Source organism: Vespa velutina, chromosome 4 (genome assembly GCF_912470025.1).
Source record: "Vespa velutina chromosome 4, iVesVel2.1, whole genome shotgun sequence".
In the NCBI taxonomy this organism is placed as follows: domain Eukaryota; kingdom Metazoa; phylum Arthropoda; class Insecta; order Hymenoptera; family Vespidae; genus Vespa; species Vespa velutina.
This window is the reverse complement of record NC_062191.1, coordinates 67,501-94,560: the sequence shown is the minus strand read 5'-3', so window position 1 is coordinate 94,560 and position 27,060 is coordinate 67,501. Positions and strand designations below refer to the sequence as shown.

Sequence of the window (27,060 nt, the reverse complement as noted above, 5' to 3'; positions counted from 1 at the left end):
CGCGCCATCGTTGTTGTTGTTGTTGTTGTTGTTGTTGTTATTATTATATTATACTTCTCGCAAAGCTTTGTTATCGTTACGTTATTCGGCGTTGAACGAGCCGTACAGCGTACGTTTACGTTTCTCTTTCGTTTGCGAGCAGTTAAGAAGTCCGGTAAGGTATGGGTACTGGACAGATCGGTCTTTCTAATGGTGATGATGAGGAGCGCCCAAGATCGGCTAGAGGGCAACATCCGTTTCCTACAGCGAGTCTCCGTTCTTCAAAAGCTTCCAGAACCGAAGGATCAGATACTTTCAAAGATCTCAGATCTCATAAGAGTGGTAACGTCTTTTTACTTGGCAATAACGATAGCTCGCGATATCTCTATCGAAGGGCTTGCTCTTAGGAATTCTTCCCGGCTGGCGCAAAAATCCTTCGGCAGGGTGAAAAGGGCGACAAGTTCTTTATAATTAGCGGCGGAAACGTAAGAATAACAAAGGACACCGAGTACGGCGACGAGGAGGAGCTTGTGGTACTCGGCAAAGGACAATACTTTGGGGAGAAGGCTCTTTACGACGATGAGGGAGAGCACCGTCGGCACGCGAACGCGATCGCCCTTGCACCTGGCGTCGAGTGCCTTACCCTCGACGGATCGTTAGTATCTTCCCATTGACGGATAGTATCATCATCTTCGATCGTCCTCTTGTAATCTCTCCCCGAATCTTATACCTTACTCGAACAGATCCTTCCTCGATTATCTGGGCAGCCTCGAGGAGATTCGCAACAAGGATTGGCTCGACGAGTACGAGAAGCAAAAGTGCTCGCTGACGCCGAAAAAGTGGACGAACGAGTATTCGAATTTGACATTGTTCGATCTCGAAACGAGAGGGACGCTCGGCGTTGGCGGCTTCGGACGCGTCGAATTGGTAACGTTAAAGTCCGATCCCGACAAAAGTTTTGCCCTGAAGAAGCTCAAGAAAAAGGTTATGGTCGATCAGCAACAACAAGAGCACGTTCTCAACGAGAAGCACATTATGCAGGCCTGCGACTCGCCATTCATATGCAAGTACGTCATCGGCGCTTAACACCTAACGCTTCGAATCGATCCATCTATCTTTTTTCCTTCGTTCGTCCGTTAGACTTTATCAAACGTACAAGGACTCCAAGTACGTCTATTTCCTTATGGAAATCTGTCTGGGTGGTGACGTATGGACTACTCTACAAAAGAGACGATTGTTCGACGACTCCACGGCACAGTTCATGGTAGGTTGCGTCGTCGAGGCTCTAGATCATCTTCACTCCTTGAACATCGTTTATCGTGATCTCAAGCCGGAAAATCTGATGCTCGACTCTCGTGGCTATCTCAAACTGGTAAATGGACTTAAAATGCCAATTTAGCGCGCGCCCATTTACTTTTTTATCGATATTTATATCCTATTCCTCGCAGGTTGATTTTGGATTCAGCAAAAAGATTGGTCCTGCCAAGACGTGGACCTTTGCAGGTACGCCCGAGTACGTTGCTCCGGAAATAATATTGAACAAGGGACACGACAGGTATAATTCTCTCTCTCTCTCTCTCTCTCTCTCTCTCTCTCTCTTTCTCTCTCGTTGGCCGAGCTTAACGAAGGAAATAACGTTGTTCAAAGGGCGGTGGATTATTGGGCACTCGGCATCCTGACGCATGAGCTTCTCGTTGGCAAACCACCGTTCCGTGCGGCCGATCACATGACGACGTACAACAAGATTCTCAAGGGGATCGAGGTCGTCGGTATACCGAGCATCATTAACAAACATGCCAATCAATTTATTAAGAAGCTTCTACGGCATTCCGCTTCCGAGAGATTGGGCTATCAAAGAAACGGCATACAGGATATACGCGATCACAAGTAAGCGATATAACGACCGCATTCGACCGATATTCATTCTCGTCGTTTTATTTCAGATGGTTCTCCGGATTTAATTGGCAAGCTCTTCAGCGATTAGCCTTACCTGCTCCTATAGTGCCGACGGTAAATCTTTCTCCTTTTCCGTTAATTTTTCTTACGACATTACGCCTTTCATTTAGCATTATTTTCATTCTTTTCTATATTGTTAGGTGCGAAACCGCATCGACACGCGAAACTTCGAAAGGTATCCTCCAGAGCGAGATATTCCGCCAGACGAATTTTCAGGTTGGGACAAGGACTTTTGATCGGAAGGAAGAATATATATGTCTTTCGCCTCGATCGTTGGAAGAGACTCTTTTGTATTGTAATGGCGCGCGTTCCTCGATAAGAGATATTAATCTAAGACGATAAAATTATAAATGACACACGATGTAAACGCATTCTTTTTGGGGAAGAAGGCGTAGAGAGAGAGAGAGAGAGAGAGAGAGAGAGAAAAATCCTAGATAAGCGATAAGGATTATCTTGATTACGATATCCGTTCTATTGGCTTTTCCACAATAGAACGCTTGAAATATTTATATATATATATATATATAATTGAAAGGCTTTCCTCAAACAATCGTACTACACTTTTCAAATGATTCTTCTCCGTTGACACGCATAAGGCGTAAATATAAAATTAACAGTGAACAATTAGAGATATTCTAACGTTACTTTTGAGAACGATATTCTCCGTTTGAATAAAATATAATGTCGAGATTTTTCAATGACTACGTCATCTGTAGATGTCCATGGGAATATTAACGTTTTTCAATAAAGAATTTCATTAATATATTCGTGCGTTTTCGTAAAACCAATTCCTACGGTAAGAAAGTAGATAGTACAAGTAGTTGGTATTTTTATTGGCAGCATCGTTCAAAGTTCTTGCGTTGTCGTAGTCGACAACATAATTGTTATCGGACTCTTTATCGCCGCGGAAACAAAGAGCTTTTTTCCCAATCAAATAATATGTCAACGAATTAAACGCGTTGAAAGAACAAACGCGTATGGTTTATCTGTCTTTAGTTTTTTTTCAATGAAACAGTCCAACCGAGAGCGTTATCCTCGATTGATAAGATCTATGCGCAGGGACACTAACGGAATCGATCAGTCGAGTCTGATATCTCCCTGAGATACCGCGATCGAAATACTAAAGGTAATTTTGATCGAGGACAACTTTTGACCTCGGAAATCCTCCCATCGTCCTTCGTCTAAATATTTCGTAGCGCGCACGCGCGTACACGCGCTCCCGCTACGATTTTGCAACGTAGACGCAACGTTTTTCTCCTTTTACTTTTACCTTTTACTTCCTTCTGATTTTCCTTTATGGTTTTTCTTAGAAGTTTATAATAAAGGATAATAAAGGAAGGTGGACGAGTTTCTCTGGGAAATTAATTTTTAATCGTTCGAAAGAAGAAAGAAGAAAGAAGAAAGACCGACCGGTCAAATTGGTTCTCATAGTCAACCAACGAGAAGTTTCTGACGAGAGTCGATTTCTAAAGGGTCTTCAAGGATGCCTTTGAAGAACTTCCGAAGTGGTTTTGCGGCGAAACTATTAAAAGATAAACAGCCGAGCAAGATGGCAAGCGGTCAGGATGGCACCAACGAGGATTGCTACAGGGAGACGACCAACGTGCGAAAACATGCCGTTGTCGGTGAGCTCGAAGAAATGAAAACGGCGATATCGACCTACGAGAAAAATTCACGGTAACTTTTCTTTTTCCTTTTCTATTTATCGACCGATCTCGTCGGATATGTCTCATCGTATACGAGTACTCCAACTTTTTCTTCCTGCCTTCTTCTTCCTTCTTCTTTTTTCTTTCGTTGTTTCCTACGCAGTTCGAGGGAGCTGATAAAGCGCGCAATTTCGGAAAATAAATTTCTCGGGAATCTAAAGAAGGCCGAAATCGAGCAGCTCACGTCCGCGATGCAACCGCAAGAGGTCTTAGCTAATACGAGGCTGATTCAAGAAGGCGAAACAGGTGAGATCGTCGCGAGGAGATGACGGAGAGATGAGACGTCACGTCAATACGAATCAAAATGAATTTTCAGGGTCGCACCTGTATGTATCGGAAAGTGGCAATTTTGAGATATACGTGGGAAAAACGTATTACGGAAGATTCGGAGTCGGAGTCGCCTTCGGCGAACTCGCCTTGCTCTACAATATGAGAAGATTGTGCTCTATAGATGGTACCCGTTCATTCCTTTTATCGTCGATTAATTAATTGCACCGTTAATTAGCTCGTTTACACCTTATATATCGTTCGTCATAATGTTTATCCAGTACAAACGAACGGGAAAGTATGGGTACTCGATAGAAAGAGCTTTCACGCTATAATGTCGGCGTCCATGAGGGAATCCACGGAATACAATATCCAAATGCTTCGGCAGATCGAGATTCTGAAGGAGCTGCCGGAGGAAGTGCTTTCAAAGATGTCCGATCTGATAATAGTTGTAAGTCGACGGTTCGAAAACTCATTAAAAATAACGATCATTAACTTTTCATTTTTTTCGATTATCACGACGTCTATTCGCAGGAATTCTTTCGAGGCAATACCCATATTTTTTCCGAAGGCGACCCAGGCGACAAGTTTTACATAGTTAACGGCGGCAACGTAAAGATCACCAAGAAGAAATCGTACGGGGCCGACGACGAGCTTATCATCCTCGAGAAGGGTGATTATTTTGGGGAGAAGGCGCTTTACGGGGACAAATGTCATAGACAGGCAAACGCGATAGCCCTGCCGCCTGGCGCCGAATGTTACACCATCGATAGGCAGTAAGTTCGAATCGAAAGTTATAACGTCGCTACGCAGGATTTTCTAGTTGCGTACGGATTTATGAAGGAGCAGACAATTTTAGATCGTTCATCGATTATCTCGGCGGATTAGAATCGATCAAGAACAAGATATGGGAGATAAAGAGAAGGCCGACCGTTAACGACAATTGGAAGGAGGAATTTCAGAATTTGTCCCTGGCCGATATGGAAGTCGAGGGTACGATCGGTAAAGGTGGTTACGGTAGGGTAGAATTGGTGACCATCGCGTCATTGCCTTGTATTAGTTTTGCTAGGAAGAAAGTTAGGAAGAACATGATCACGAGAATGAAGTTGCAAAAGTTGATCTACAATGAAAAGTACAGCCTGATGGCTTGCAATTCTCCTTTTATCTGCAGGTACCTTATTAATATCAATAATTAATTAAAAGTCCCTAAATTGGACGATATATTTATATGTTCTTTTATTTTCTCCCCTAAAATATGCAATATATATATATATATATATATATATATATTATAAGGAGAGAAAACTGTTGATCGTCCATTTTTGCAGATTATTACGAACGTTCAAAGACAAGAGATATCTTTATTTCCTTATGGAGGTCTGCCTCGGCGGGGATTTGCGAACGGCATTGCAGAGAAAAGTTCGTTTCCCATCTTCCGAAGTAAAGTTCATCGTCGGTTGCATCGTCGAGGGAATCCATCACTTACACTCGCTCGGCATCATTTACAGAGATCTCAAACCCGAGAACATATTGGTCGACCAGAACGGCTATGTAAAACTCGTAAGTTCTCTCTCTCTCTCTCTCTCTCTCTCTCTCTCTCTCTGTCTTTCGATCGAATTTCCTTCGGCTAAATCCCCGTTATGTCTGTCGCACTTAGACCGACCTTGGATCGAGCAAATTCATTGGCCCTTACAAGACTATGACGTACGTCGGTACTCTCGAGTATTTAGCTCCGGAAGTCATTCAGAGTTTGGGATACAATAGGTCGGTAGCCGTACGTCGATGGATCTACGACGCTATGTAAAAAATATATATTCCATTCATGTATATTGTTTGTGCATCTTTCAAAGGGCTGCCGATTATTGGTCATTGGGCATCGTCATTTACGAGCTGTTGCTAGGTTGGACTCCGTTTCAAGGTATCAACGAAGTCGACGTGGGTAACAATATCATCGCGGGTATTGAGACGGTCGAAATGCCAAAGATACTCTCCAATTCAGCCAAAGATATTATTCAACGTTTGCTCGAGGCAGATCCTACGAAAAGACTCGGTTATTTGCGAAACGGTGTGGCGGATGTTCGTCATCACAGGTAAGCACGGGTTTGTCTCTAAATATCTGCCTGTATACGTACGTAAGTGCGTGCAACACGCACGTAAGGAAATTTATCTAAATGATTAAAGTACAAATGTTACAGATGGTTCAAGGATTTAAATTGGAGATCGTTACAAAATCTGTCCATATCCTCGCCCATCAAACCTACGGTAATTTCGATATGAGCGATCCTATTATATAGATCTCGTCAAAGTTTCGAATAATTCTTGTCTCAAAGATTACCTGGTTATTTGGTTATTTTCATTCGTAGGTGAAACATCATCTTGACAGAAGGAATTTCGAGAGATATCCGATCGATCGCGAGTTGGCGCCATTGGATTTTTCAGATTGGGACGAAAATTTTTAGGGACAAGCCTAATCAAACTCACTTTGAGTTTAATTTTATATTTCTAATTTATCTATAAATATTAATTATTAGAAATAAGTAAGTCGAGTAGTTTAATGACGTAGAAAAAGAAGGAGAGAAAAGATGAAGTATCGAAGTACTTCGAACTAGAAGGCGGAGAGATTTGAAAAAGGCACGTTTTACGTTCAAAGTGATATTCGGGCAACGTCCGATAGAGTTCGCGACGTTCGGCCAATAAGAAGGAGGATGTGCGCGCATCGCGCTCCTGCAACGCAAAGAGCGTACCTCTCGTCGCCGTCCCCTCCCCAACCCCCACCTTCCGCACCTCACAGAGCCCTCTGTCACCATCGACTAGACTATCAGTCCTACTGTTGATGGTCGACGACGCTGCTGGCGAATTGCAAATGGCGTCACGTTAGGCAATATGAGCGTGCGTGTCCCGTGTAGTAACGCGTACGGACCTCGTCCGGGCGCGGTGCCTCGCGGCCCAGCCTGACGGCGAGTGATTGCTACTTTTTCGTTTGGAAGTGCGTGCTTTCGATCGATCAGTGATTTCATACTTTTATCTTTCTTCCACGATCTTTCCTTCCTTTCTCCCCTTCCAACGTCATCTCCCTTCTCCTCCTCCTTTTCCTCCTCCTCCTCCTCCTCCTCCTCTTTCTCCTTGTTGTTGTTGTTGTTTTGTTGCTGTTGTCGTTGTCGTTGTTGTTGTTGTTGTTGTTGTTGTTGTTGTTGTTATCGTCGAAAAGAGACGCGATAAAAAAAAGAGTGGCGCAGCAAAGTGTCGATAGAGAAAGAAAAAGGAGGAGGTGAGTCGATATAGAAGACAATAAAAAAAGAAAGCGAGAGTACGTTCGATCGAGGATAAACGTGTATATCTCGAATCGAAGAGAAAAAAAGAGATATCGAACGAATTCTCTTTTCTACCAAGTGGCTATGATACGTTCTTTCACGAAGAAATAGACTGGTATATCGGCCTCCTTATCTTTCTCCCTCTCTTTTCCTCTTTTTCGTTCCTGTTTCCAGATAACGTTTGCTTTCCTCGCGCGTTCACAATCGACATGTACATTTATTATCTGGGAAGAAGAGCCTATTTTAAAGTCACAAACATAGCGCGTACAACAAAAGAGAGAGAGAGAGAGAGAGAGAGAGAGAGAGAGAGACTTGAGAAACATAGAGGAATCTTGTAACTTTTTAACAAGTTGTTTTGTAACAGCTCGTTGATTTGAGATTTCATCGTAGTAAACAACTGTCAGATGGCACGTATGGATTTTTTGTCGGTCAGTTGAGACAAGAAAATGATAACGATTGTAATAGCGGCAAGCATGATTATTTCATGACACTGAGAAAGAGTTCATCTTTCTTTATTTTTTAATGTAAACTAGAATCGTAGAATAAATGGAAGGTATTTGTAATGAATGCGATATGACTTATCGGTTGAATAATTGAGACAGTTTAACGGAACCATTTATGGGATTAACGTTCAATTAAATTAAATTAATTAAAAATAGTCCATCCTTTATGTTCCTGAATTTAATAAACGGAATGTTTTTCTTTTTTATAAAATTTGTATTAATTTCACTATAAGCACCATTTAGCATCGAGGGAAGAAATTATGCAGATTGCTTTGAAAAGACTTTGTTAGTATTTACTAAAAATAAATAAATAAAAGAATGTTGTTTACGAGCGATATCGTCTTCTGATAAAATCAAAAAGGGGAATTAAAGATTATCCGTGACAGGGGGATTTTCACGATCGTATTATCATTGAAAGAAGAGGAAGAAGAGAGAAGAGCAAGCAGCGAACGTACGTGTGGGCGAAGCCGAATGTTTGCTCGAGTTGCAGCGACGATTGCATAAGAGTGTGCGATCGAGGCTACGAACGTCTCCCTCTCTCTCTCTCTCTCTCTAAGCTCTTTCAAGCTCTTTCAAGCTCTTTCAAGCTCTTTCAAGCTCTTTGGCTCTTTATTTTTTAAGCCCGTTACACACCGGACGCTTGCGCGCCTATCCTTTAATCTTTGCTTCCTCGTCCGAGGATCCGCATACCGCTTAATGCAAATTTAACGATGAAAATAAAATCTGTTCGTCGGATCAGAATCGATTATCGCACTTTATCGCGATTCACTCTTATTATTATTATTATTATTATTATTATTATTATTATTATTCCGTTTGGTTCGTCGAGGCGACGCATGAGAAAAGAGAACTTTTTCCCGTTGGCGTTTTAAAAAAGGTCGAAAGAGTCGTTGACTCGTAGGATTTCGTGATTGCTAAATTTATCTAACGCGGCTGTGCGAAAGAATCGATTGGCTTGGTTTTCGATGGAAAACTTCCGTGATCATTATCAAATATATATCGCGATCCATTCGACTGATGCTTCTTATGGCTCTCGCAATGGAATAAGGCGGAATTCGTCGTCCGTTATAGAAAAGGAGAAAAATTCTTTTCGAGATAAATAATGAGATGAATAATTATTAAAGCGACCCTCAGTACACGAGCTCGCTCGTCACTTTTATTATACCGATAAAGAAAAGTTATCGCTTCGTTTTTAATCCTTCGGTAGAATAAAGGCACGTTCTTGCGAAAGTGTCATATAGAACGCGCGCGCGAGTATGAACGATGCGATTCTACTAGCGGCAATTTCGATGTTAGATCGTCGGAACGATCGTTGCGCCGTTCGTAGATAAGCTAGTACTAGAAATACTTTGTACGAGACGAGCCGGCGTACGAGCCGACGTGGTCGAAAAAATATTTGGCGCGCGAATTATTCGTCGCGGGCCGCGTGTACGATAAGAGATAGAAAATTTCTCTTGGCGAGAGAGAGAGAGAGAGAGAGTTCTCTCGTTAAGAAAGACCTTCGCGGCCGCCCGCAATAGCTTCATTTTTTCGTAAACACGTACCGATCTCGCGTGCGTACGCATCATATCGTCTTTAATATAAATTCCTGGGACGAACCCGGATTAAAAGAGTTTAAAAAAAGGAAAACGATCGGACGAAGAGAATAGTAGCCACTTGGGAATAAATGTGTAAATTTAAGTAGTGACTCGATCGAACTCGGCTTTTAAAAGAATGTTCAGTAAAAATAAGTGAAATACAGGTAGACGCGACATACGGCGAGAGAGCATAGAGGAGAAGGATGCAGGCCGGATTGATCTACAGGAAGCCCTCGACGATGATGACGTCGAGCCAGGGCATCGGTGCCTTCGGACGATCCATAGGTGGGAAGGAGCTCGTCCCTAACGATAAGAGGAAAACCGTCGAACGAGACTCGAAAGAGACGATACACTCTGGTCATTTCATGGTTTCCGATTTCGAGGCGGAGGCTCAGGACGACGAGGACGAGCTCGCCGTTCCCGTTCCGGACGAGGAAAATGGGAAATTGGCGATCATGACGCCGGTCGGTTTTTCCCTAAAAAAGTTTGTCGACGGTGATATTCTCGACGACAAACCGAATTCTCAACAGCAGCTCAGCATCGAGACGTCCTTGAACAAGCTCTTTCAGTGCATGTCCTTGGCCTACAGGTGAGCCTTCTCGCTTCGCCGATCGCGAGCGCGTTGGATCAAGGTCCAAAGAAGAACTACGCTTCTTACTCTCTCTCTCTCTCTCTCTCTCCCTCCCACCTTACGATCGCCGGGGATGTTGTTTCGAGCGTGGGCTCTGCGAAATCTCGGCAACCGCACAAATGCTGTCGGCAGCGGCGGTCGGTCAACGAGAAACGAAATTAATGAAAGGGAGGCCGTAAAACCGCCGTACTACAACTGAGCGAGAGAGAGAGAGAGAGAGAGAGAGAAGCACCCTATCAAAGGGCGCGGCCTTGCTTCTATCTCCTGGCAAACTCGGTCATCGAGCGTGTTACGTTCTTTTAACGATACTTGGACTTGGATCGTTTCAGCCTCGCGATGCTCGTTAAAATGCACACAAATTTATCAAATTTATCGAATTTATCTCTGCGTTTGGTAAATACCGCGTTATCAGATAAATAAAGTTTTTCAACGTTCCCACTAGTAGGAACGTTCGCGCGCGCGAGAGAGAGAGAGAGATCGACGAGATTCGCCGTCAACGAAGAAAAAAAAAAAGAATGGTTAGCATCTCGGCGAGTCGAGCGCGATCGGCCCAAGTTTCTCCACCGATTAATCTTTCTTTCTTGCTTATCTAATCGCTCGAGTTGGCTGAAAAATCAAAATGATTAAGGTCCGATGCCAAGGTGAATCTAATGAAAATCCAATTTTTCGCGCAGCGCGAACGAGCTCGCGCGAACATGGATCTGCCCGAGTTTCTTCAACGACTTCAATGTTTGCATATGGTTCACTGACTCGATTCTTATTTTCAACGTCTTCTTACGCCTTACGTAAGCGATAACCTCGTATTCGTACGACAGCGCGTTCCTCCTATCGCGCGACTTTTTTTTACTCCTTTTTTAAACGGTATCGTCATCTCGCAATCGATAATCGATCGCGATCCAACTACGTATTTTCCGCGACAGGCACTGCCTCGAAATGGCGGATTCAATTCGAATAGCAAAGAGTTAAAAAAGTCTGACCCGCGATAATGGTTACGTAGATGCGTAATTTTTTTTTACGAAATATTCAAGTATCGCAATATGGGATATAGAAATCTCGTTTCGAGCGAGATCCAACGGAGCTCCTCCTCCTTCTTATATTCCTTCCTCTTTCTACGTCGATATAATATAATACAACTTGAGATAGAATACGTTTATGTAACGCCTTTGATAATCCTCTCTCTTCAATCGTCACCCACGATTCTTTCTTACGTAATTAAACGAACGATCTCCCGCGGGAGAACGCACGGGTTTTTCCCCCTTTCTTCTCGCGTCCTAAGCTAAGCCAACGCTTTCTCATCCCTCCTCTTTTTTTCGTCTCGCCCGTTTCGTACAACTTTTGTCGCCAACCCCTTTATATCCGCTAATCGAACCAATCCAAAATAATACCAATTACATATATGTGTAATATATAAATATCAATTACATATGGAAATTGTAATCGAGGCTAGACAATAGTCGCGCGTTTCCTACGATATCTCTCTCTCTCTCTCTCGGTCTCGATAGAACGAACAAGAGAAATGTTGTGTATGCACGTGGATGGGCGGGGTCTTTGTTAAACTTTCCACCGTGTAAAAAGCGATAAGCGCGACCGTTTTATCGATCGCTTTCCACTCCCATTTCGCGATTCAGCAGCAATGGTACGCGTTGAAAAATATAAAAAAAGAAAGAGCCAAGTACGTCATAGCAGTATGACATAAGGGCATTCGAATTTGTTCCAGACAGAAGCTGACGTCGCCCAAATGGAATCGCTTCAAAGGGATCAGACTGAGATGGAAGGACAAGATCAGATTGAACAACGTTATCTGGAGATGCTGGCACATGCAGTGTGAGGAAATAATAACGAAAGAGAACTCGATCGTACTCGACAACGTATCCGCTTTATATCCCTTCTTTTCTCGCGTTTGCTCGTGCAAAAGCAAACCGATCGAGGGAGAGAGAGAGAGAGAGAGAGAGAGAGAGAGAGAGAGAGAGATAAATTAGGATCACGATCGAGTGGAGAGGAGATGCGAGTGTAAAGGTATCCTTCCCGCTCCTCCCACCATCAAAGAGTAATCGCTGAGAAGGAGGAATGGTACAAAGGACGCGCGACTATAGACCAACAAGTAACTCGGCCGTCGTAATAGTGGCAGCTTTTTCGTTAAGCTATCGGTGTATATCAGTTTTGCCAAAGGCTCGCTCTCGTTTCGATAACGCGCCTGCCGTCTCTCTCTCTCTCTCTCTCTCTCTCTCTCTCTCTCTCTCTCGACGACGGAATACTTTCCTATATCTTTTTCGTTTCTTTCTTTCTCATATTTTTCCCTTAGAGTACTTACCAGTTCGTTTACTCGATTATATTTTGCAAGGGGCTTCGCGCGTCTTCTCTTCGATATCTCAAATAATTTATTCCATTCTTCTTCCCGTTCTACGATATTAAAAGTAGAATAGTTTCTTTCACTTCCGTTGATCGAAAGAATCATTTCGATCTCGAGCGAGATAGAAATTTTATTCTAAACTTATTATTTTCCCGGCTGCCGTTCTTTCCATGACTCCGAATATTTCCCACCGATCATTTCTACTTATACTACGCACATATGTGCATATGTAGTCGCGCAAGCAGCAAAATGATTTTTGAATCGTCAGAGAAAAACGAGTTTCGCGCTACGTTCCTGGCTACGTTCGACGCGGCCGATCGCCGTTTCGCATAAATTTCCGATATTCAACTTTATCGCGAGCGTGGAATTGCGCGCCTTGCATTTACTCTCCTCCCTCCCTCCCCCCCCCCCCCCGACCCCACTCCCTCCCCCTCGCTCGCCCGTTAACGTCGAACGTGTCGAACGGTAAAAGAGAAAAGCTTGAGAATCGATGAGGCAAGATTGGAAAAAAACAAATCTTTGTTTGCCTAACTACGTTAAGAGAGAAAGAACCCCCTCCCCCTTCCCTTCCCTTCCCTTCCCCGCGTATTTCGTCGCGTATTTTACTGACAGAAAATACGTCGACGTAAAGAACACGATGTCGGAACAACGGCGACGAACGAACGCAAATTTGTATTAAAGGCCATTTGGAAGAACTACCACCGTCGTCGTCGTCGTCGTCGTCGTCCTCCTCCTCCGTGATAGAAGAGAGGAGAGGGAAAGCCCTCGGATCGTCGTAACTATGCATTACGATCGTGTACTCTACGCAAGTTTTTTTCGTTCGAGGCACAAGCGACTTTAACTTTAAGAAACTTTTCCTCGTGTCCCCTACAGTTATACTGAAGCAAAACACGTTGGTGTGCCAGTTCGCGTCGCCCCTGGACGTCGACACTCATAATAAGCCGGAGGTAAGGATAAATAATTTTTCTCATACATCTTCAACGATCTCTTTATTCGTGTTATTTTTCCTCGGGACTAGACTTTCTTGTAATTCTTATCTGATCAGGCGGTCGTCCTGGAAGGCAAATACTGGAAGCGAAAACTTGCTGCGGTTACTGCGGAATATAAGAAATGGCGCATGTTTTACAGAAACAAAATTCTTGGCTGGACGAACAAGGATGGTACCGAGGTGGTACGTCGTCGTCGATAATCTTTCTTATAATCGTTACGAGGAATAGCAAAAGTTTCTTTAAAAACAACAGATCTTTTTGCAGATGGAATCGATGGACACGCTAGATTGGAACAATGGCATGGAAACGTCGGAAAATTTTGGTACGAATACGGCGAACGCATATGGGAGCACCGGTGGGGCTCACAGCGGAGAGAGTATGATGGTTGACGAAGACTATATGGAGCTTATGACGGATACGCTATTCTCCACGATTAGTTCGAATCAACCTATATACTTTCCAGATCCCAGAGAAATCGGTACTTATCACATTGTCTATCGCTCGATAGTAAAAATTTTAATTCTCTTTCCTTTCCTTTTCTTTTTTTTTTTTTCTTTTTTCTTTTTTTTCGTCTTCTTTTTCTTCCGTCTCTCCCTTTTTTTTTTTTTTTTTTTTTTTTTTTTTTTTTCCCCCCCCATTCAATGAGATAAATGCGATAAGGAAAGAAAAGAAAATACCAAATACAGCTCTCGTCGTTATTCGTACAGCGCGCGGAGCGAGCCTGGCGGATTTCATTCAACCGAGCTTAGGACCACTCCAACCTAATCTCGACGATTTTATGGACACGCTCGAGCCTTTGCAAGGTAATGGACCTTTCTCTATTTCGATCTTGTCATGGCGCGATACCAATGGCGATCCTAATCCTGCGATGGATCAAATTTATAGAATTCTTGAACTCAAAGTTACCGCCTGTACCGGAAGAGGAGGACATGTTTCGAGGTGGTAGCTTAAACGCCAATTATCCCGATATCGATCTGATGACGCCGATCAATCAGATGAACGAACTGAACGAGGAGGCTACGTCGAAGGACGAACGCTCGTCGACGGTCGTCTTGTCCGTGGAACGGGGAAACGGCATGCAGAATCTTCAATATACCGGAAAGATATATAACCAGTCTGAGGCGGAGTCTAGCAACGTTTACAGGAATGACATGTAACGCATTCCCCCTATATTACTATTATCATCATTTTTCGTTCTTAAACGAACGCCGCGAACGCCGCGCAGCGGTTTACGAAAAATTATTCTTTTCTCGAACATAGGGACGTAGAGATGAATTACAGGGCTGCCGTGGAAGAAAATTTTGAGAGGTCGACGGCGACGAGAACGACGAGGACGGCGACGACGACTGCGACGGCGATTACGACTACGACGACTACGACGACTGCGACGACTACGACGACTGCGACGAGTACGAGTAATGGTCAATCCACGCGTGAAAAGATCCGACAAGAGAATCGTCGATCCGGTAGAATAAGTCGCGTGATACAACAGACCCACCAACAGACATCTCAACGAGCTGACGCGTATCGGCAGGCCGTTCAAAGTGTACAAACGGTTCAACGTAATTCGGTCTACGAGCAGCCGCCGAGCCAGCAACAATCTTCTTATGCCATGGAAGTACAAGCGACGGTGCAATTGGCCGCTCCCGTCGACAATCGAATACAGGTAGCGACGTTGAACGATCGATCCGTCGTTAATGCGACCCAGATCTCCTCGATGGCCGCCGAGGTACAAAATTTGGTAACGGCCCAGCAGCAAAGCTTTGTGCAAAGTAACGCGGCATTGCCGGGCACTCAGCAGCACCGGTCCACCATAAGATCTTTACCGCCTACCCCGCCGATGTCTACGAAGCCTTATAAAATCGTTCAACCGCAGCCCAATACTTGTTACAAGCTATCGAACATCGGTCAAAACTTTAATACTCAGCAACAATGTAAATTCACCGGCAATAACTTTAAGGTACGTCGTACATGCTGCTCCCTCGAATGAGTTTCGCTACGTAACGTAAATTTATCGGCTATACGATATAATATTGACGTCACGCTCGATTTATTTTCTGACCGACAGACGCATCATCCCGCTCAGCAACAAGTCGTATCGCTTCCAACGCAACAATCAACGCAATCGCCTATACTTTTACAATGCAGATCTTCCGGATTGGATCTTACATTGCAACCGACAAAATTAGTACCACAATCGATCCAAACTACGTCGGAGAAGGAAGTCTTTGCGGTGCCTAAGGTTCGTTTCGTACCGATCGCGCGTACATGTCACGATAAGAAACGTAAACGTAACTTTATACGATACTTTTTTTTTTTTTTTTTTTTTTTCCAGTACCAAATGAAAGCACGAAACAGATCTAGGAGCAGTTCTTCCTTGATACCTCCGAGGATGAATCAATTGCCCTTGGCCTCGGCAATTAGCGACCCTGCTCTAAATTTAAATAACAATGTCTTGCTTGCGCACCTACTTACCAACAGTACGTAAACATGCCGCAAAAATGAATTTTCTCTGTTTGCAATTTCTTCACTTTTCCCTATTTCAGATACGTCCGGTATATGTACGATGAACGCGTCGACCGAAAAAATAATACCAACGACGAATAATCAATCCGGCACGGTTAAACATATATTACCCATTTTACCGCCGACGGCTTCGGCCACCCAAGTAACGACTACTCATCACATTGCGACGCCAGTCACGGTTCAAGCTATACAAACTTCCTCCATGCAAGCATCGCAGCATCAACAACAACAACAACAGGTAGGTCGTTCAGAGGGAGAGAAAGAGAGAAAATTGTGATCGATACAATATGTGTGCGTATGGGTGTGAATCCTTCTTTCAGGGGATACAATCGAGTCAACAGATTCTCTTGAACAATCAAACTCATCCACCGCAGAACAGTCCTGGCTCGCCCAAGGATCATTCCAACGCGCCTAGTCCTCAAGCTTTGAGCCTGAGTCCTCTTCACAGTCCAATGAGCATCGGTAGTCCATTGTCGCCAACCCGAAGTTACGTTAAAGGAGAATCGGAACGTGGACAGTACAAGGAACAAAGAAGGGTCGGCCATATCCATGCCGAACAAAAGCGTAGATACAATATTAAGAATGGCTTTGACATGCTTCACAGTTTAATACCGCAGCTCAATCAAAATCCCAATGCAAAATTGAGTAAAGCTGCCATGTTACAAAAAGGAGCGGATTATATTAAACAATTAAGGGCAGAAAGGAATCAGCTCAAGGAGGAGATGGATAATTTGAGACATCAGATCGAGTGCCTTAATACTTCTATCAGGTAAAAATGTTCTTTATCTGTTCGACGAACAAATTCACGCGATGCGTATACGTATACACATGCATACATACATACATACATACATACATGCATGCATACATACATACATACATGCATACATACATGCATACATACATACATACATACATACATACATACATACATACATACATACATATATATATATATATAGACACACGCACGCATAGCTTTATGAACGTACTTGAAAAATAAATCGTACCTTTTTCTTCTATTTTATATTAACTCGCACGATGCTCTTTCAGTAATTGTCAATCCATGCTTCCTGCAACGGGTGCCCCAGTCTCGAGACACAGAACCAATAAGATGAAGGAAATGTTCGATGAATACGTTCGCACCCGTACTCGAGAAAATTGGAAATTTTGGATCGTATCCTTGAAATAACTCTTCTTATAATAATTCTTCCGATAATATTTTTCTTAACATTTTCTCTCTTAACAGTTTAGCATTTTGCTTGAACCCCTAATGCTATCCTTCAATACTTCGGTATCAACGGCGAGTATAGAGGACCTCTACAGAAGTACAATATTATGGGTCGAGCAGCATTGCTCGCTCGTAGATCTCAGGCCAGGTTTGTGGTTTAGCGATTCTTAAATACGCTCCAAATCTATTACGTTTATATTTATATTTATGACTTTCGCAGCTGTTCTCAACTCCCTAAGGTATCTGTGTACTGCCACTGATATTTTGGCAGATCCTGGTCGTCTGCCCGAGGAAGCACTCGCGGCGGTTAATAGAACGGAACGACGGCGATCCATACAGTGACGATCGAGTTCAGAACGGAGATCTCTTGGAAAAGCAAACGCGCGAAATATATTGAGACGCCATGTAGAAATCTAAAGTTACCTTATCCAGTGAGGCCGCGTTAATAATCGAAGAACATATTCAAATATGTGATATAAGTCATATATTTTTGTCAAAGCACAAACTCGTACATTCAGGATCTTTCATTAAAGTTCTTTAATAGCAAAAAAGAAATGTCATTGAAGAAGATTCGATCGATCGATGGGGATCGCTCGAAAAAAAGAAAAATCGATTCGGGAAATCCCACATTGCATTCTTTCGCATTGACTTTGCCTCTCCCTCTTAATAGTTAAATACGAATATATATATATATATATATACACACACACATATATTCTTCATTCGGTAAATAGGAAAATGTGCGATAAGGTTCTTTCACGGGCATTTTCTGCATCATTTCTTAACAACGTTTAATAATTATTATTCCATGCAGATATATTTTAGACGCGAACAACGACACTGGTATCCAACAGTGACCATTTAAACTCGATCAATTCTGTGATATCTTTAATAACGTACTAACCCGATTACACTGTAAATTCTCAAAAACATCATTCACAAATGTATTCGTGCATTCGTGTAATTATGTGCAATGGTCGATGGAATACCATTATGCCACCGGCCATTTCATATGATACGATCAATTTAAACTTTAGTGTGTTTAATAAAAATAAATTGATTTTTGAGCAAAGCAAATTATGGATATAACCCATCTAAATGGGACTAAGTGTTGTTCTTTTGTAATAATAATAAAGAAAAGTTTTTTTCTATGTAATTATCAAACGTATCATAAAGCTCGCGCGAGATATGATAGGTAATGTTTGGAATCTTATGATCTGTATAAATTTCTTTTTCTTTTAAACGCCTTCGGTATATCGCGTACGAGGAGATAACGATCATCTTGCATACAAATGCAATCTCGCTCACGATCTTCAACTTGCCTTAAAATATTAGTCGCACGTAGATTATAATCTGAAATCGTACATACTGCATCGGTGCATACATATTTTTCTTTCTCCCTTTAAATGACGACACACGACGCCTGTTATATATCGTCGTATAGTCATCCAAAAAAACGTATTGCGGCAAACAGTGGACACTTTGTTCGAATTCATTTGCAATGAAAAAGTAGTTAAATATATGAGTCTCCCAATGTATACTTTGACATTTGTCATTTTTAACGACGCTATATTGGTCATTTTAAAGGCACCTTTTTTGACAATGCACCCTGTTGCATTGTCCGAGAATTTATTTAACGCGTGGCTGATCTTTCATTATGTCGTACTAACTTAAAAATATAAAGGAAAGGGGGGGAAAAAAGAAAAAAAAGCGAGATTCTATACGACGTACTTTTCCATTAATCAAAATGACATGGAAATATTTGCGGCCCTCCTCAATGTTCAATACAAAGGAACGAGATCGATCCACGTAGACGTGTAGCTATGCCAAATAATTATTTACTTACGTACATTATATTATCTAAGATCTTTGCAAACATAAAGTTTCTTGTATCGATATTCTAACAAGTTTTCAATCATTTCCATAAATAGGTGCCATATAATGTTAATGTTATATTACAAGAGACTGTTAATATTAAAGTAATACAATCAACAGTCGCTTTAAACGCGAAGCTTTTGCCATATTAAGAGAAGAGAGTATATAAATTCGAGTTATGCCTCTAACCGTGTGCCTCTATAAATTTTATCAAACATTAATATTATTAATATCCGTGTTACATTAGATTTTCACTTTGCGAGCTAGCTACTATATTACGCATAAAGAAGAAAAACAAAAAAGAAAATAACACATACATACCTATATGCGTATACACACGCGCGCGCGCACACACATATAAATATATATATATATATATATATATACACATATATATATATATACACATATGCGTGTGTTACAGAGTAATATATATTAATATGTAACTTTATGTATCGAAAATGTACAAATCGCATATAAGTATCAATTATTAGAGCTTAGCTACGCTAAAGTACTACTCTGGATATTACGAGTATTCTCATTTTTTGTACGATTGCACGTACGTATCGTGTGTATGTGTGTCCATGAAGAAAACTCATCTATGAACGTATTTTGTGCGTATGTACATATGTGTATAAACACATGAGGGAAGAATAAGTACGATCATGGAAAAAATAAAATTTCCCCAAAATGTTAATTTTTTCGAAACTCGTTGTTGCAACCATATACATAAATCATTTTTGTTTCGATCGTTCAACTGCTTTCGTAAAATTCTTATTACTTTTTTTATAAGCTATACGACGGACGTACGAATGTCTTTTTTCTTTTTCTTTTTACCTATAAACTTATGACGCGTTTATATATACATATGCATATGCATGTATATGTACATGTATATATACACATAGGTATTTGCAAGAAGAGCGCGCGAAACAGCAAAGGAATGTTTGTTTATTTTGTACATACAATCTATCTATCATGTTCACGTGACAATTATATTATAACGTTATTATTAAAACAAATGTTAATCTTGATAAAATGGGATAACGATATTGTACCTTGTATATTTGTTACAATTATTCACGTTAGAAAATAAATACTGTTGATGGCACACGTTTACTTACTGCTTGAACATGGATACACTTACAATTTAGTAATAAGATATAATGTTATCTCTCTTGGGATTGATTTTCAATTAAATAAATAAGATTAGAATAACTTTATATCTAATCCTTCTCATAAAAATGTCAGAATTTATATCGCGTAAAAACACAGTCGTATCGCATAGCGTGTCGCTAAATTAATTTACGAATTAAAACTTATACGCACGAATTGTAATAAATTAAGTATAACAATGAGGCCTAAATAAACGTCTAAAATATTCGCAAAGTAATTACTCTTCAGCAGGGATATTATATAACGCACGTTAAGAATGAACATTCTTCGCACGTCATATACAATACGGAACCTTTGTTTTCGCTGACCATTGTAAAGCCAGGTACTGCGGTACAATGTTGGGAATGATTATTAACGCTATTATCGATTAAATTTCCAAGAGTTCGAATATCGTTACAATTTATCGGCCAGAATCCGCAATCCTTGCAATATACGGACTCTGATATTTCTATCATGGTACCGGTCTGGCATACAGGACAAATTAGTTTTTTCCTATCGTCATAAACAAGCGACTCTATCCACTCGATTTCGTCCTGCAGCATACGCTCGTATTCTTCGTATATCCAGTTCTCTGGGGTTAATAAAAGAAAAAAAAAAAAAGAAAACAAAAAAAAATATTACTCCGTTGCATCTTCATAAACGTTATTATATCTACCAACGATGGATTTATTATACCTTCTTCCTCGTCCATTTCTCTATCCAATTGGAAATCTTCTTCCGGCTAGTCGTTATAAACGATAGATCATTTATCAATAGGATAGAATCTATTAGTTTCTGATAAAACATACGTTTTTTTCGTTCGTTCACATATCTATTTACCTTTTCAGATGTATCCCCGAGGCCGAGTCTTCTCACGTTAAATATTTCTTTTCTTCTTTCCTTCATTCTTCGACGACATCTCTGTACGAAAAGATGAAGGTTAAAAAAGTTGCTTTTTCTCTTTTAACATTTCATTGGTACCGATCAAAATCAATCGTATATTATCTTAAATATATTATCTTAAATATAGCATCTTGTACATCATTTTCTAACCTGTCTAAGAACTTCCTGCAATTGTGGCGATTTATTCTTTATTTTATTTATAGTATCCTTAATCCTTAATTTCGTTATTAACAATGGACTCAAGCCCGTATTCTCCATGGCTCTTAATCACGATTTGTGTCGTTAACACTATATAATAATTTGTATTAATTATACGCGCACGAATATAGTACCACCGAGAAATAAGAACGTTCTCATAACGCAATGGAAGTGGCGATTCAAGGAAACTTTATATCGGCACTCCCCAACAAACATCGTCAACCGCTATTAAAATTAAATCCTTAGTTTTATTATTACATTTAAACGTATATATTTATATAGATGTATACATGTAAAAAGCATAAGTTAGGACACAATGAAATGAAATAGTGAAAAAGACACGACGTTATCTCGAACTAGTACGAAGAACAAAACAATAACGAATGGTAAGGTAGCGCGGAATTCAGCGAATCGATACTCTTAATAAATATATGTATTTAAGATAAATTTGGGTCTAGAGCAAGTTCCGTTAGACTCGGGCAATCCATATCAGTTGCATTTCGATAAGATCTCAATTATCTTTAATTGTAAACAAGGCGTATCATCGATCTAATTATTGTTGCGTTTAAAAACTTATTTCTATTGGAAATATTAAATAGACGGTTAAAGATGCCTATTAAAAAATATTAACTTGTCAAATTGAATATCTTTTACTTTCTTTTTTGATTTTCTTTTTCTATCGCGATCGGTATTAGACCGACATATCGACGATATCGAACGTTGATATTATAAACGTAGAAATCTGCCGGAGAGCTTAATATATATCTTCTTAACCTCTAATATCTTAGGAGGTATCTACAAGATCGACGATCCCTCCATCTCTAAGAGAGTATGATTCGCATTTCGCAGTTGCGTATACGAATATGAAGCCGTCCAGTGTATTCTAATAGAGAGAATTTATTTTGAGACGTTGATTTTACCTTAATTAAAATGGTTAATCATATCAAAGAATAAAATTGTAAATCCACTCGCAAACGATCCGTCATGTCAACGATCAAAGTACGTTTTAAATGATGCGATTCAAAAAAAAACATTCCGTTAACTCGCTGACTACTCGTTAATCTCGTTTTATCATGTGCATTCTAGGGAGATAACGATAAAGATGACAATTTTAAGAGACAGGGTTCATTTAGAAAGCTTTTGCCAACGAACGTCAACGGGGACTCCCAATTGAGCATGTCAGTAAAAATGATCGATAGGCCGAATATCTCTCAAACCAGCAAAGATTATGCTGTTTTCTTACAGGAGTATAATATTCTTTCGGAATAGTGAGTAGCTGCCCCTTAAATGAGCTCTGATTAAGAGCTGTACATAATGTGCGTGTGCGTGTGCGTGTGCGTGTGCGTGTGCGTGTGTGTGTGTGTGTGTATATATATATGTATATATGTATATACATATATATATATATATGTATATATGTATATACATGTGCATGTACTTGTGTTTATTTATTTATTCAATTGCAGCAACATACTGCGAATTCAAGATCTAAAAGGAATTTATGTCATACCATCGGCACAGAATTCTTTTGGTATGTAATACAATTTACACCATTTAAACATCATTGTTGTATCTTAATAGCATTTCCACTGGTATATGTAAAGGCAAAGCATATTCTGTATCTTGTGCTTACAGTATGCATTCCCTGTAACTTTTTAATCGAATCATTATGTAATGTTGATAGTTGAAATACATTTCATAGGTCTTGCTCGTCCTGATAACAGTTTGTACAATCTCAATGTAACTATTTCAAAACGATGTTTGATCAATTGAACTCGTTTATAAGGTTTCTCATTGTTTAACATTAGCAGACACATAGTATAATATAGACATATATTCTTGATACCAGTTTGGTTTGGAGTTCAATTCATTCGACAAGGGATTTATCAAGGTGGAGTCTTTAGATTTACTCTCACGTTGCCTGAAAACTTTCCAGACGGTGGATGTCCCGTAAGAGTTCCAATCAATCCAAACGTTTATTTTCTAATCTTGGTAGATTTCATCGTAGCATTTGCATTTTAGAAAGTTGTATTTCAAACCAATGTCTTCCATCCGCTTATAAATCCAGAAACAGGAGAATTATGTACAACTTGGGCTTTCGTCGAGTGGAAAAGAAATAATAGGGTATGGCAATTGATACAGTACATAACAAAAATACTTACTAAAGTAGATACAAGAATGACGCCTATAAATCAAGAAGCATCCATTTTGTGAGTAGATACTGTTGTTACCATTTTTTACCATAGGAAGATTATTGGCTGCTAATTCGATAGGTATAGATCTCTTGCGTGTCTAGAAATTACGCGTTAAAATGACAATTTTGTATATTTGCAGATTGCAAAACAATTTTGATCAGTTCCGAGAACGAGCCAAAGAATGCGTGAGGGAAAGTTTGAATCAGGTATATAATCCACCGGCATTCGAGGATCCGCATTATATCACGTTCACTCCGTACATACCAGAATTACATGATCCCGTTAAGCAACAAATATACGAAACAAAGGTAAATTTCGTTAGGTACTCTTTATAAAATCTATATTTATTCTACAAATTATTCGTCTCATTGGTTCAATACAGGGAGTAGAAGAGAATCGAGCGTTAGGACTTTCGTGGGTTCAACCTGGTTCCCTTCAGCCATTCTCAAAGCCAGAATCCAGATAATGAGGAGTTCCATTATTTGTCATAGCAATGATTTATACCATTACGAATTTAACTACATAAGCACAAGCCTCTCTCTCTCTCTCTCTCTCTCTCTCTCTCTCTCTCTCTCTCTCTCTCTCTCTCTCTCTCTCTCTCTCTCTCTCTCTCTCTCTCTCTCTCTCTCTCTCTCTCTCTCTCTCTCTCTCTCTCGATGACTAATATAATGAACAGACTGTTAATTGAAATTATATTTTTGTATAAACAGAGACAAGATAATATTTGAAATCTATGCCATTTTGCGTCGATGAAATAATTACCAATGCGTTTAGTCGATCAGAAAATACGACCTATTCTTACTTTTTTACTTTCTTTTTGTGACAATATCGTAGATCTTGTTGAAGAAGACTTTTACTTTTATAAACGTAGGATCATGGACGATCCTTTTCAAGGAATAGACAAGGATAATCAATTATAATTATTTGTATAATGAAGAATAATAAAAGGTGCTTTTTTTTTTCTCCCTAACTGAAAATGAACGTTTCACTAGTACGTGACGTTCGTTTGTGCCCTAAAAATATCTCTAAAATATCTCTAAAAATTTATTAACACAATTTCAAATATTTCGATTAGTTTTTGGCGTTTTTAGGAACACGATACTTTGATTGGTCGGTCGTATCGAATGTTTTTCTTTTTTTGCTTCTTGTCCTTGACCAGAATCTAGAAAGATTATTTTGATTTATGTGATGTACAATAAATGATATTATCTACTATTAACACGTAAAAAAGAAATAACACGCAGATGTATTTTAGAAAAGTCGAAACGCGCCATTCGAAAATAATATTGGGAAAAAACTGGTTGGCTGGGATTTTGTTTCCTTTTTTCTCTCTCTGTTCTTTTTCCTTTTTTTTTTTTCTTTTTTTTTTTTCCCCCGAAAAACCTACGGTAATTTTGTCCTCCATATTGTAAAAATATTATCCCTAAATCTAGTTACCATGCACTGCCATGATAAATTACTATGTATCAGTCGAATGTACATAAGGAGCTTTCCAAGATTTGGTGATGATTTCGAGTGTTTTTCTTGAAAGAAGATGATGGGAGCGATGTGTCAACGTAGAAAATGAGCGAAAGGAAATTCACACGCGGCCTGGGAAAGCCGGGTATGGCCGCACAATTACGAGAAACGGTTTCTCAGGTCGTACGCGAAAGTACCGTACAGGTAGGGGCTAACTGACGTTCTTGAACCGATACTTGCGCGCCCGATCACGCCTATCTATTTTCAGATATCCTACGATTTTCAACAATTATGCAATAATTCCTAAATTTAAGATTTTCTTGCCTTCTATCGTCATATATCCTCTATGTCGATGGAATTTCTTTAAAAAGATCTAAAGTGTTGATAATTGAATTCTTCAATTATTTATTTAATCTTGATTGCACTTGACAACATAACCGATCGATCGATTCTATTATCTGTAAGAGAAAAAGTAATTTTTTATCTATAAAGCGTGTATGGGTATCTGAATTACGCCAGATAACGCGTTTAGTGCTAAACAATGTGAATACATTGATTACAAAAACAGAAGAGAAGATTCTTAAGAGATAATTTGATTTTAAACGCTTTTATGTACTATTCAATTCTCCGTTCAATCTATCAATTATATCTATCTCATTTTTATTTCAGAGTAAACCACATTTAGTTGACCCAATAGATTTTGAGAGCTTCGTGTTAAAGAATAAAACATTATTGCAGAATGATCCGCAAAGAGAATTATTGCTTTATCCGCCGGACGATGTTTCTGTGAGTTTGTTAACTCTTTGTTAACTCTTATCTTCGTTCTTATCCTACATCCTTTATGTAGAGAGATAATAAATAGCGATAATTAGAAATTTTTAACCTCGACTTTTCCTCGAAATATCATTATATTTTATATTTATTTTTCTGCATAACAAACAGTTTCATACAGACTTATATTTTATATATATATATATATATATATATATTATTTTTTTTCTTTTTTTTCTTTTTTTTCTTAAAATTATTTTTCTTTAAATTAACTCTTTTTTTTTATGCAGCAAGTTGTCCTACCGAGGCGTTATCGCGCTATTGTGCCTACAGCACAATATATTTCGGATAATGACGAGGAAGGCGGAAGTCTCCTGACCAAAGAATGTTTACGAAGTTACACCTCCAATTGGAATTTGATACATTACAAATATTCTGCCTACAACGGAAGTTATCTCGATTTACCCAAGTATGTCTTCAATGCAATCTATCAAAGATTATAAACTTTTCACTTTTCAAGAGTTACATATACATATACACATGCACATGCATGTGTACATGTACATCTATACACACACGCGCGCGCGCGCGCGCGCGCACACACACACACACGCACACACACACACACGTTTGTATTTTATAGAATAACAAAAGCGGATGATCTCAAGGATGAAGTATACGAAATTGATACCGAAGTGGATCAAGTCGACGAGGTAATTACGGGGAGAACGATGAATATGTTTTATCTTATGAGACACTTTTAAGAAACATCCTTTTTTAGGATTTAATCAAAAATAATGGGATTACGAAAGAGGGTTACTTAATGAAAGGACCTGAAATTGGAAGCTCCGATCGTATGTTTGCTCATATCGGCTCAAAATCTTTTAAAAGACGTTTTTGCCATTTAAGACAGGAGGTCGATGGCACATACATTTTAGAATTTTTCAAAGATGAGAAAAAGGGCGAAGCTAAGTTGGCAATAGTAATGGACTTTTGTACAGAAGTTGTTAGAAATCCAAAACGTGGAAGGTACTGTTTTGAATTAAGAATGACAGGAACTCACAAGTCTTATACATTAGCGGCCGATAATGAAACAGATATGCAAGATTGGTTATCAAAATTGAATTCTGTATTGCAACATTACAAACAACAAGAGGAGAAACGTGCTGCATCTTTAGAAAGAACATGTAATACTCCTCCTCCTTCCCCTCAACCAATGCAGGTAATCGTTTTGACTATAAAAATCTAAATCCTCTAGTTATTTTAATCGCATGAGAATGGACTTTTATTCATACGTATATCGTGCGTATAAAAATATTTACCGTGTCGTTATTATTACATGAACAAACGTCTACAGGTATATGGAACGTTGAAAGGTTTGGAACAGAGTATGAATCCACAATTAATTAAATACTCCAGGGAAACTGACACAAGTATAGCATTAGCTAGACGGGAATATAGAAAACCTTTGTTTAGTCT

At 39.8% G+C, this 27,060-nt stretch overlaps 6 protein-coding genes and 2 long non-coding RNA genes across 25 annotated transcripts in view; 5 read left to right on the top strand and 3 right to left on the bottom strand.

The window, feature by feature from the left end:
- LOC124948673 (cGMP-dependent protein kinase, isozyme 1-like) overlaps window positions 1-2,700 on the top strand; it is a 7,715-nt gene extending 5,015 nt beyond the window's left edge. For all 3 annotated transcript variants that reach the window (XM_047492622.1, XM_047492621.1, XM_047492620.1), the window contains exons 7-14: window positions 143-321; window positions 387-634; window positions 723-1,046; window positions 1,120-1,351; window positions 1,428-1,534; window positions 1,627-1,866; window positions 1,923-1,989; window positions 2,076-2,700. In XM_047492622.1, the coding sequence (XP_047348578.1) occupies window positions 143-321; window positions 387-634; window positions 723-1,046; window positions 1,120-1,351; window positions 1,428-1,534; window positions 1,627-1,866; window positions 1,923-1,989; window positions 2,076-2,171 (1,493 nt within the window). In that variant the 3' untranslated portion in view covers window positions 2,172-2,700. The remainder of the gene's footprint in view (window positions 1-142; window positions 322-386; window positions 635-722; window positions 1,047-1,119; window positions 1,352-1,427; window positions 1,535-1,626; window positions 1,867-1,922; window positions 1,990-2,075) is intronic.
- The window catches only part of LOC124948698, a 17,929-nt gene extending 5,264 nt beyond the window's left edge, over window positions 1-12,665 (bottom strand). Inside the window, exon 1 of the long non-coding RNA XR_007100804.1 lies at window positions 12,242-12,665. This is a non-coding gene — a long non-coding RNA (uncharacterized LOC124948698). The remainder of the gene's footprint in view (window positions 1-12,241) is intronic.
- Window positions 2,961-7,052, top strand: LOC124948676 (cGMP-dependent protein kinase, isozyme 1-like). 3 transcript variants are annotated; one of them, XM_047492630.1, is made up of 12 exons: window positions 2,961-3,061; window positions 3,322-3,612; window positions 3,745-3,887; window positions 3,958-4,095; window positions 4,190-4,359; window positions 4,443-4,684; window positions 4,768-5,079; window positions 5,237-5,468; window positions 5,566-5,672; window positions 5,759-5,998; window positions 6,104-6,170; window positions 6,272-7,052. In XM_047492630.1, exons 2-12 carry the CDS (start codon window positions 3,419-3,421, stop codon window positions 6,365-6,367), a joined length of 1,941 nt encoding a protein of 646 aa, XP_047348586.1. In that variant the 5' UTR covers window positions 2,961-3,061; window positions 3,322-3,418; the 3' UTR covers window positions 6,368-7,052. The 3 variants fall into 3 exon arrangements, with proteins under 3 accessions (XP_047348586.1, XP_047348585.1, XP_047348584.1); XM_047492629.1 differs by having other exon boundaries at window positions 3,319-3,612; XM_047492628.1 differs by having other exon boundaries at window positions 3,006-3,612.
- LOC124948671 (MLX-interacting protein) lies at window positions 7,115-20,012 on the top strand. 7 transcript variants are annotated; one of them, XM_047492600.1, is made up of 16 exons: window positions 7,115-7,176; window positions 9,464-9,888; window positions 11,648-11,754; window positions 13,154-13,227; window positions 13,326-13,451; window positions 13,534-13,747; window positions 13,977-14,072; window positions 14,155-14,422; window positions 14,530-15,229; window positions 15,338-15,511; window positions 15,605-15,749; window positions 15,816-16,033; window positions 16,116-16,564; window positions 16,849-16,972; window positions 17,045-17,174; window positions 17,247-20,012. In XM_047492600.1, exons 2-16 carry the CDS (start codon window positions 9,503-9,505, stop codon window positions 17,366-17,368), a joined length of 3,333 nt encoding a protein of 1,110 aa, XP_047348556.1. In that variant the 5' UTR covers window positions 7,115-7,176; window positions 9,464-9,502; the 3' UTR covers window positions 17,369-20,012. The 7 variants fall into 7 exon arrangements, with proteins under 7 accessions (XP_047348556.1, XP_047348560.1, XP_047348559.1 ...); XM_047492604.1 differs by lacking the exon at window positions 9,464-9,888 and having other exon boundaries at window positions 7,122-7,176; XM_047492603.1 differs by lacking the exon at window positions 7,115-7,176 and having other exon boundaries at window positions 9,749-9,888; window positions 11,652-11,754.
- Window positions 19,834-21,546, bottom strand: LOC124948692 (RPA-interacting protein-like). Its single transcript, XM_047492666.1, has 4 exons — window positions 21,110-21,546; window positions 20,897-20,977; window positions 20,753-20,798; window positions 19,834-20,648 (listed from the first exon to the last, which is right to left on the bottom strand). The coding sequence occupies exons 1-4, from the start codon at window positions 21,215-21,217 to the stop codon at window positions 20,314-20,316; spliced, it is 570 nt and encodes a 189-aa protein (XP_047348622.1). The 5' UTR covers window positions 21,218-21,546; the 3' UTR covers window positions 19,834-20,313.
- LOC124948685 (protein crossbronx homolog) lies at window positions 21,432-24,086 on the top strand. 2 transcript variants are annotated; one of them, XM_047492655.1, is made up of 8 exons: window positions 21,433-21,543; window positions 21,946-22,156; window positions 22,244-22,425; window positions 22,624-22,688; window positions 23,007-23,107; window positions 23,180-23,367; window positions 23,492-23,660; window positions 23,735-24,086. In XM_047492655.1, the coding sequence occupies exons 2-8, from the start codon at window positions 22,142-22,144 to the stop codon at window positions 23,816-23,818; spliced, it is 804 nt and encodes a 267-aa protein (XP_047348611.1). In that variant the 5' UTR covers window positions 21,433-21,543; window positions 21,946-22,141; the 3' UTR covers window positions 23,819-24,086. The 2 variants fall into 2 exon arrangements, with proteins under 2 accessions (XP_047348612.1, XP_047348611.1); XM_047492656.1 differs by lacking the exon at window positions 23,007-23,107 and having other exon boundaries at window positions 21,432-21,543; window positions 23,226-23,367.
- On the bottom strand, window positions 23,676-25,058 carry LOC124948697. The gene is made up of 2 exons (XR_007100803.1): window positions 24,790-25,058; window positions 23,676-24,514 (listed from the first exon to the last, which is right to left on the bottom strand). It is a non-coding gene; the product is annotated as an uncharacterized LOC124948697 (long non-coding RNA).
- Window positions 24,740-27,060, top strand: part of LOC124948669 (dedicator of cytokinesis protein 9) — a 13,533-nt gene continuing 11,212 nt past the window's right edge. For 3 of the 7 annotated variants that reach the window (XM_047492592.1, XM_047492593.1, XM_047492590.1), the window contains exons 1-6: window positions 24,740-25,014; window positions 25,480-25,596; window positions 25,872-26,050; window positions 26,225-26,294; window positions 26,363-26,803; window positions 26,939-27,060. The exon at window positions 26,939-27,060 is cut by the window's right edge and continues 376 nt beyond it. In XM_047492592.1, the coding sequence (XP_047348548.1) occupies window positions 24,916-25,014; window positions 25,480-25,596; window positions 25,872-26,050; window positions 26,225-26,294; window positions 26,363-26,803; window positions 26,939-27,060 (1,028 nt within the window). In that variant the 5' untranslated portion in view covers window positions 24,740-24,915. The remainder of the gene's footprint in view (window positions 25,015-25,479; window positions 25,597-25,871; window positions 26,051-26,224; window positions 26,295-26,362; window positions 26,804-26,938) is intronic. The other 4 variants (XM_047492596.1, XM_047492595.1, XM_047492594.1 and 1 more) reach the window with 2 other exon arrangements.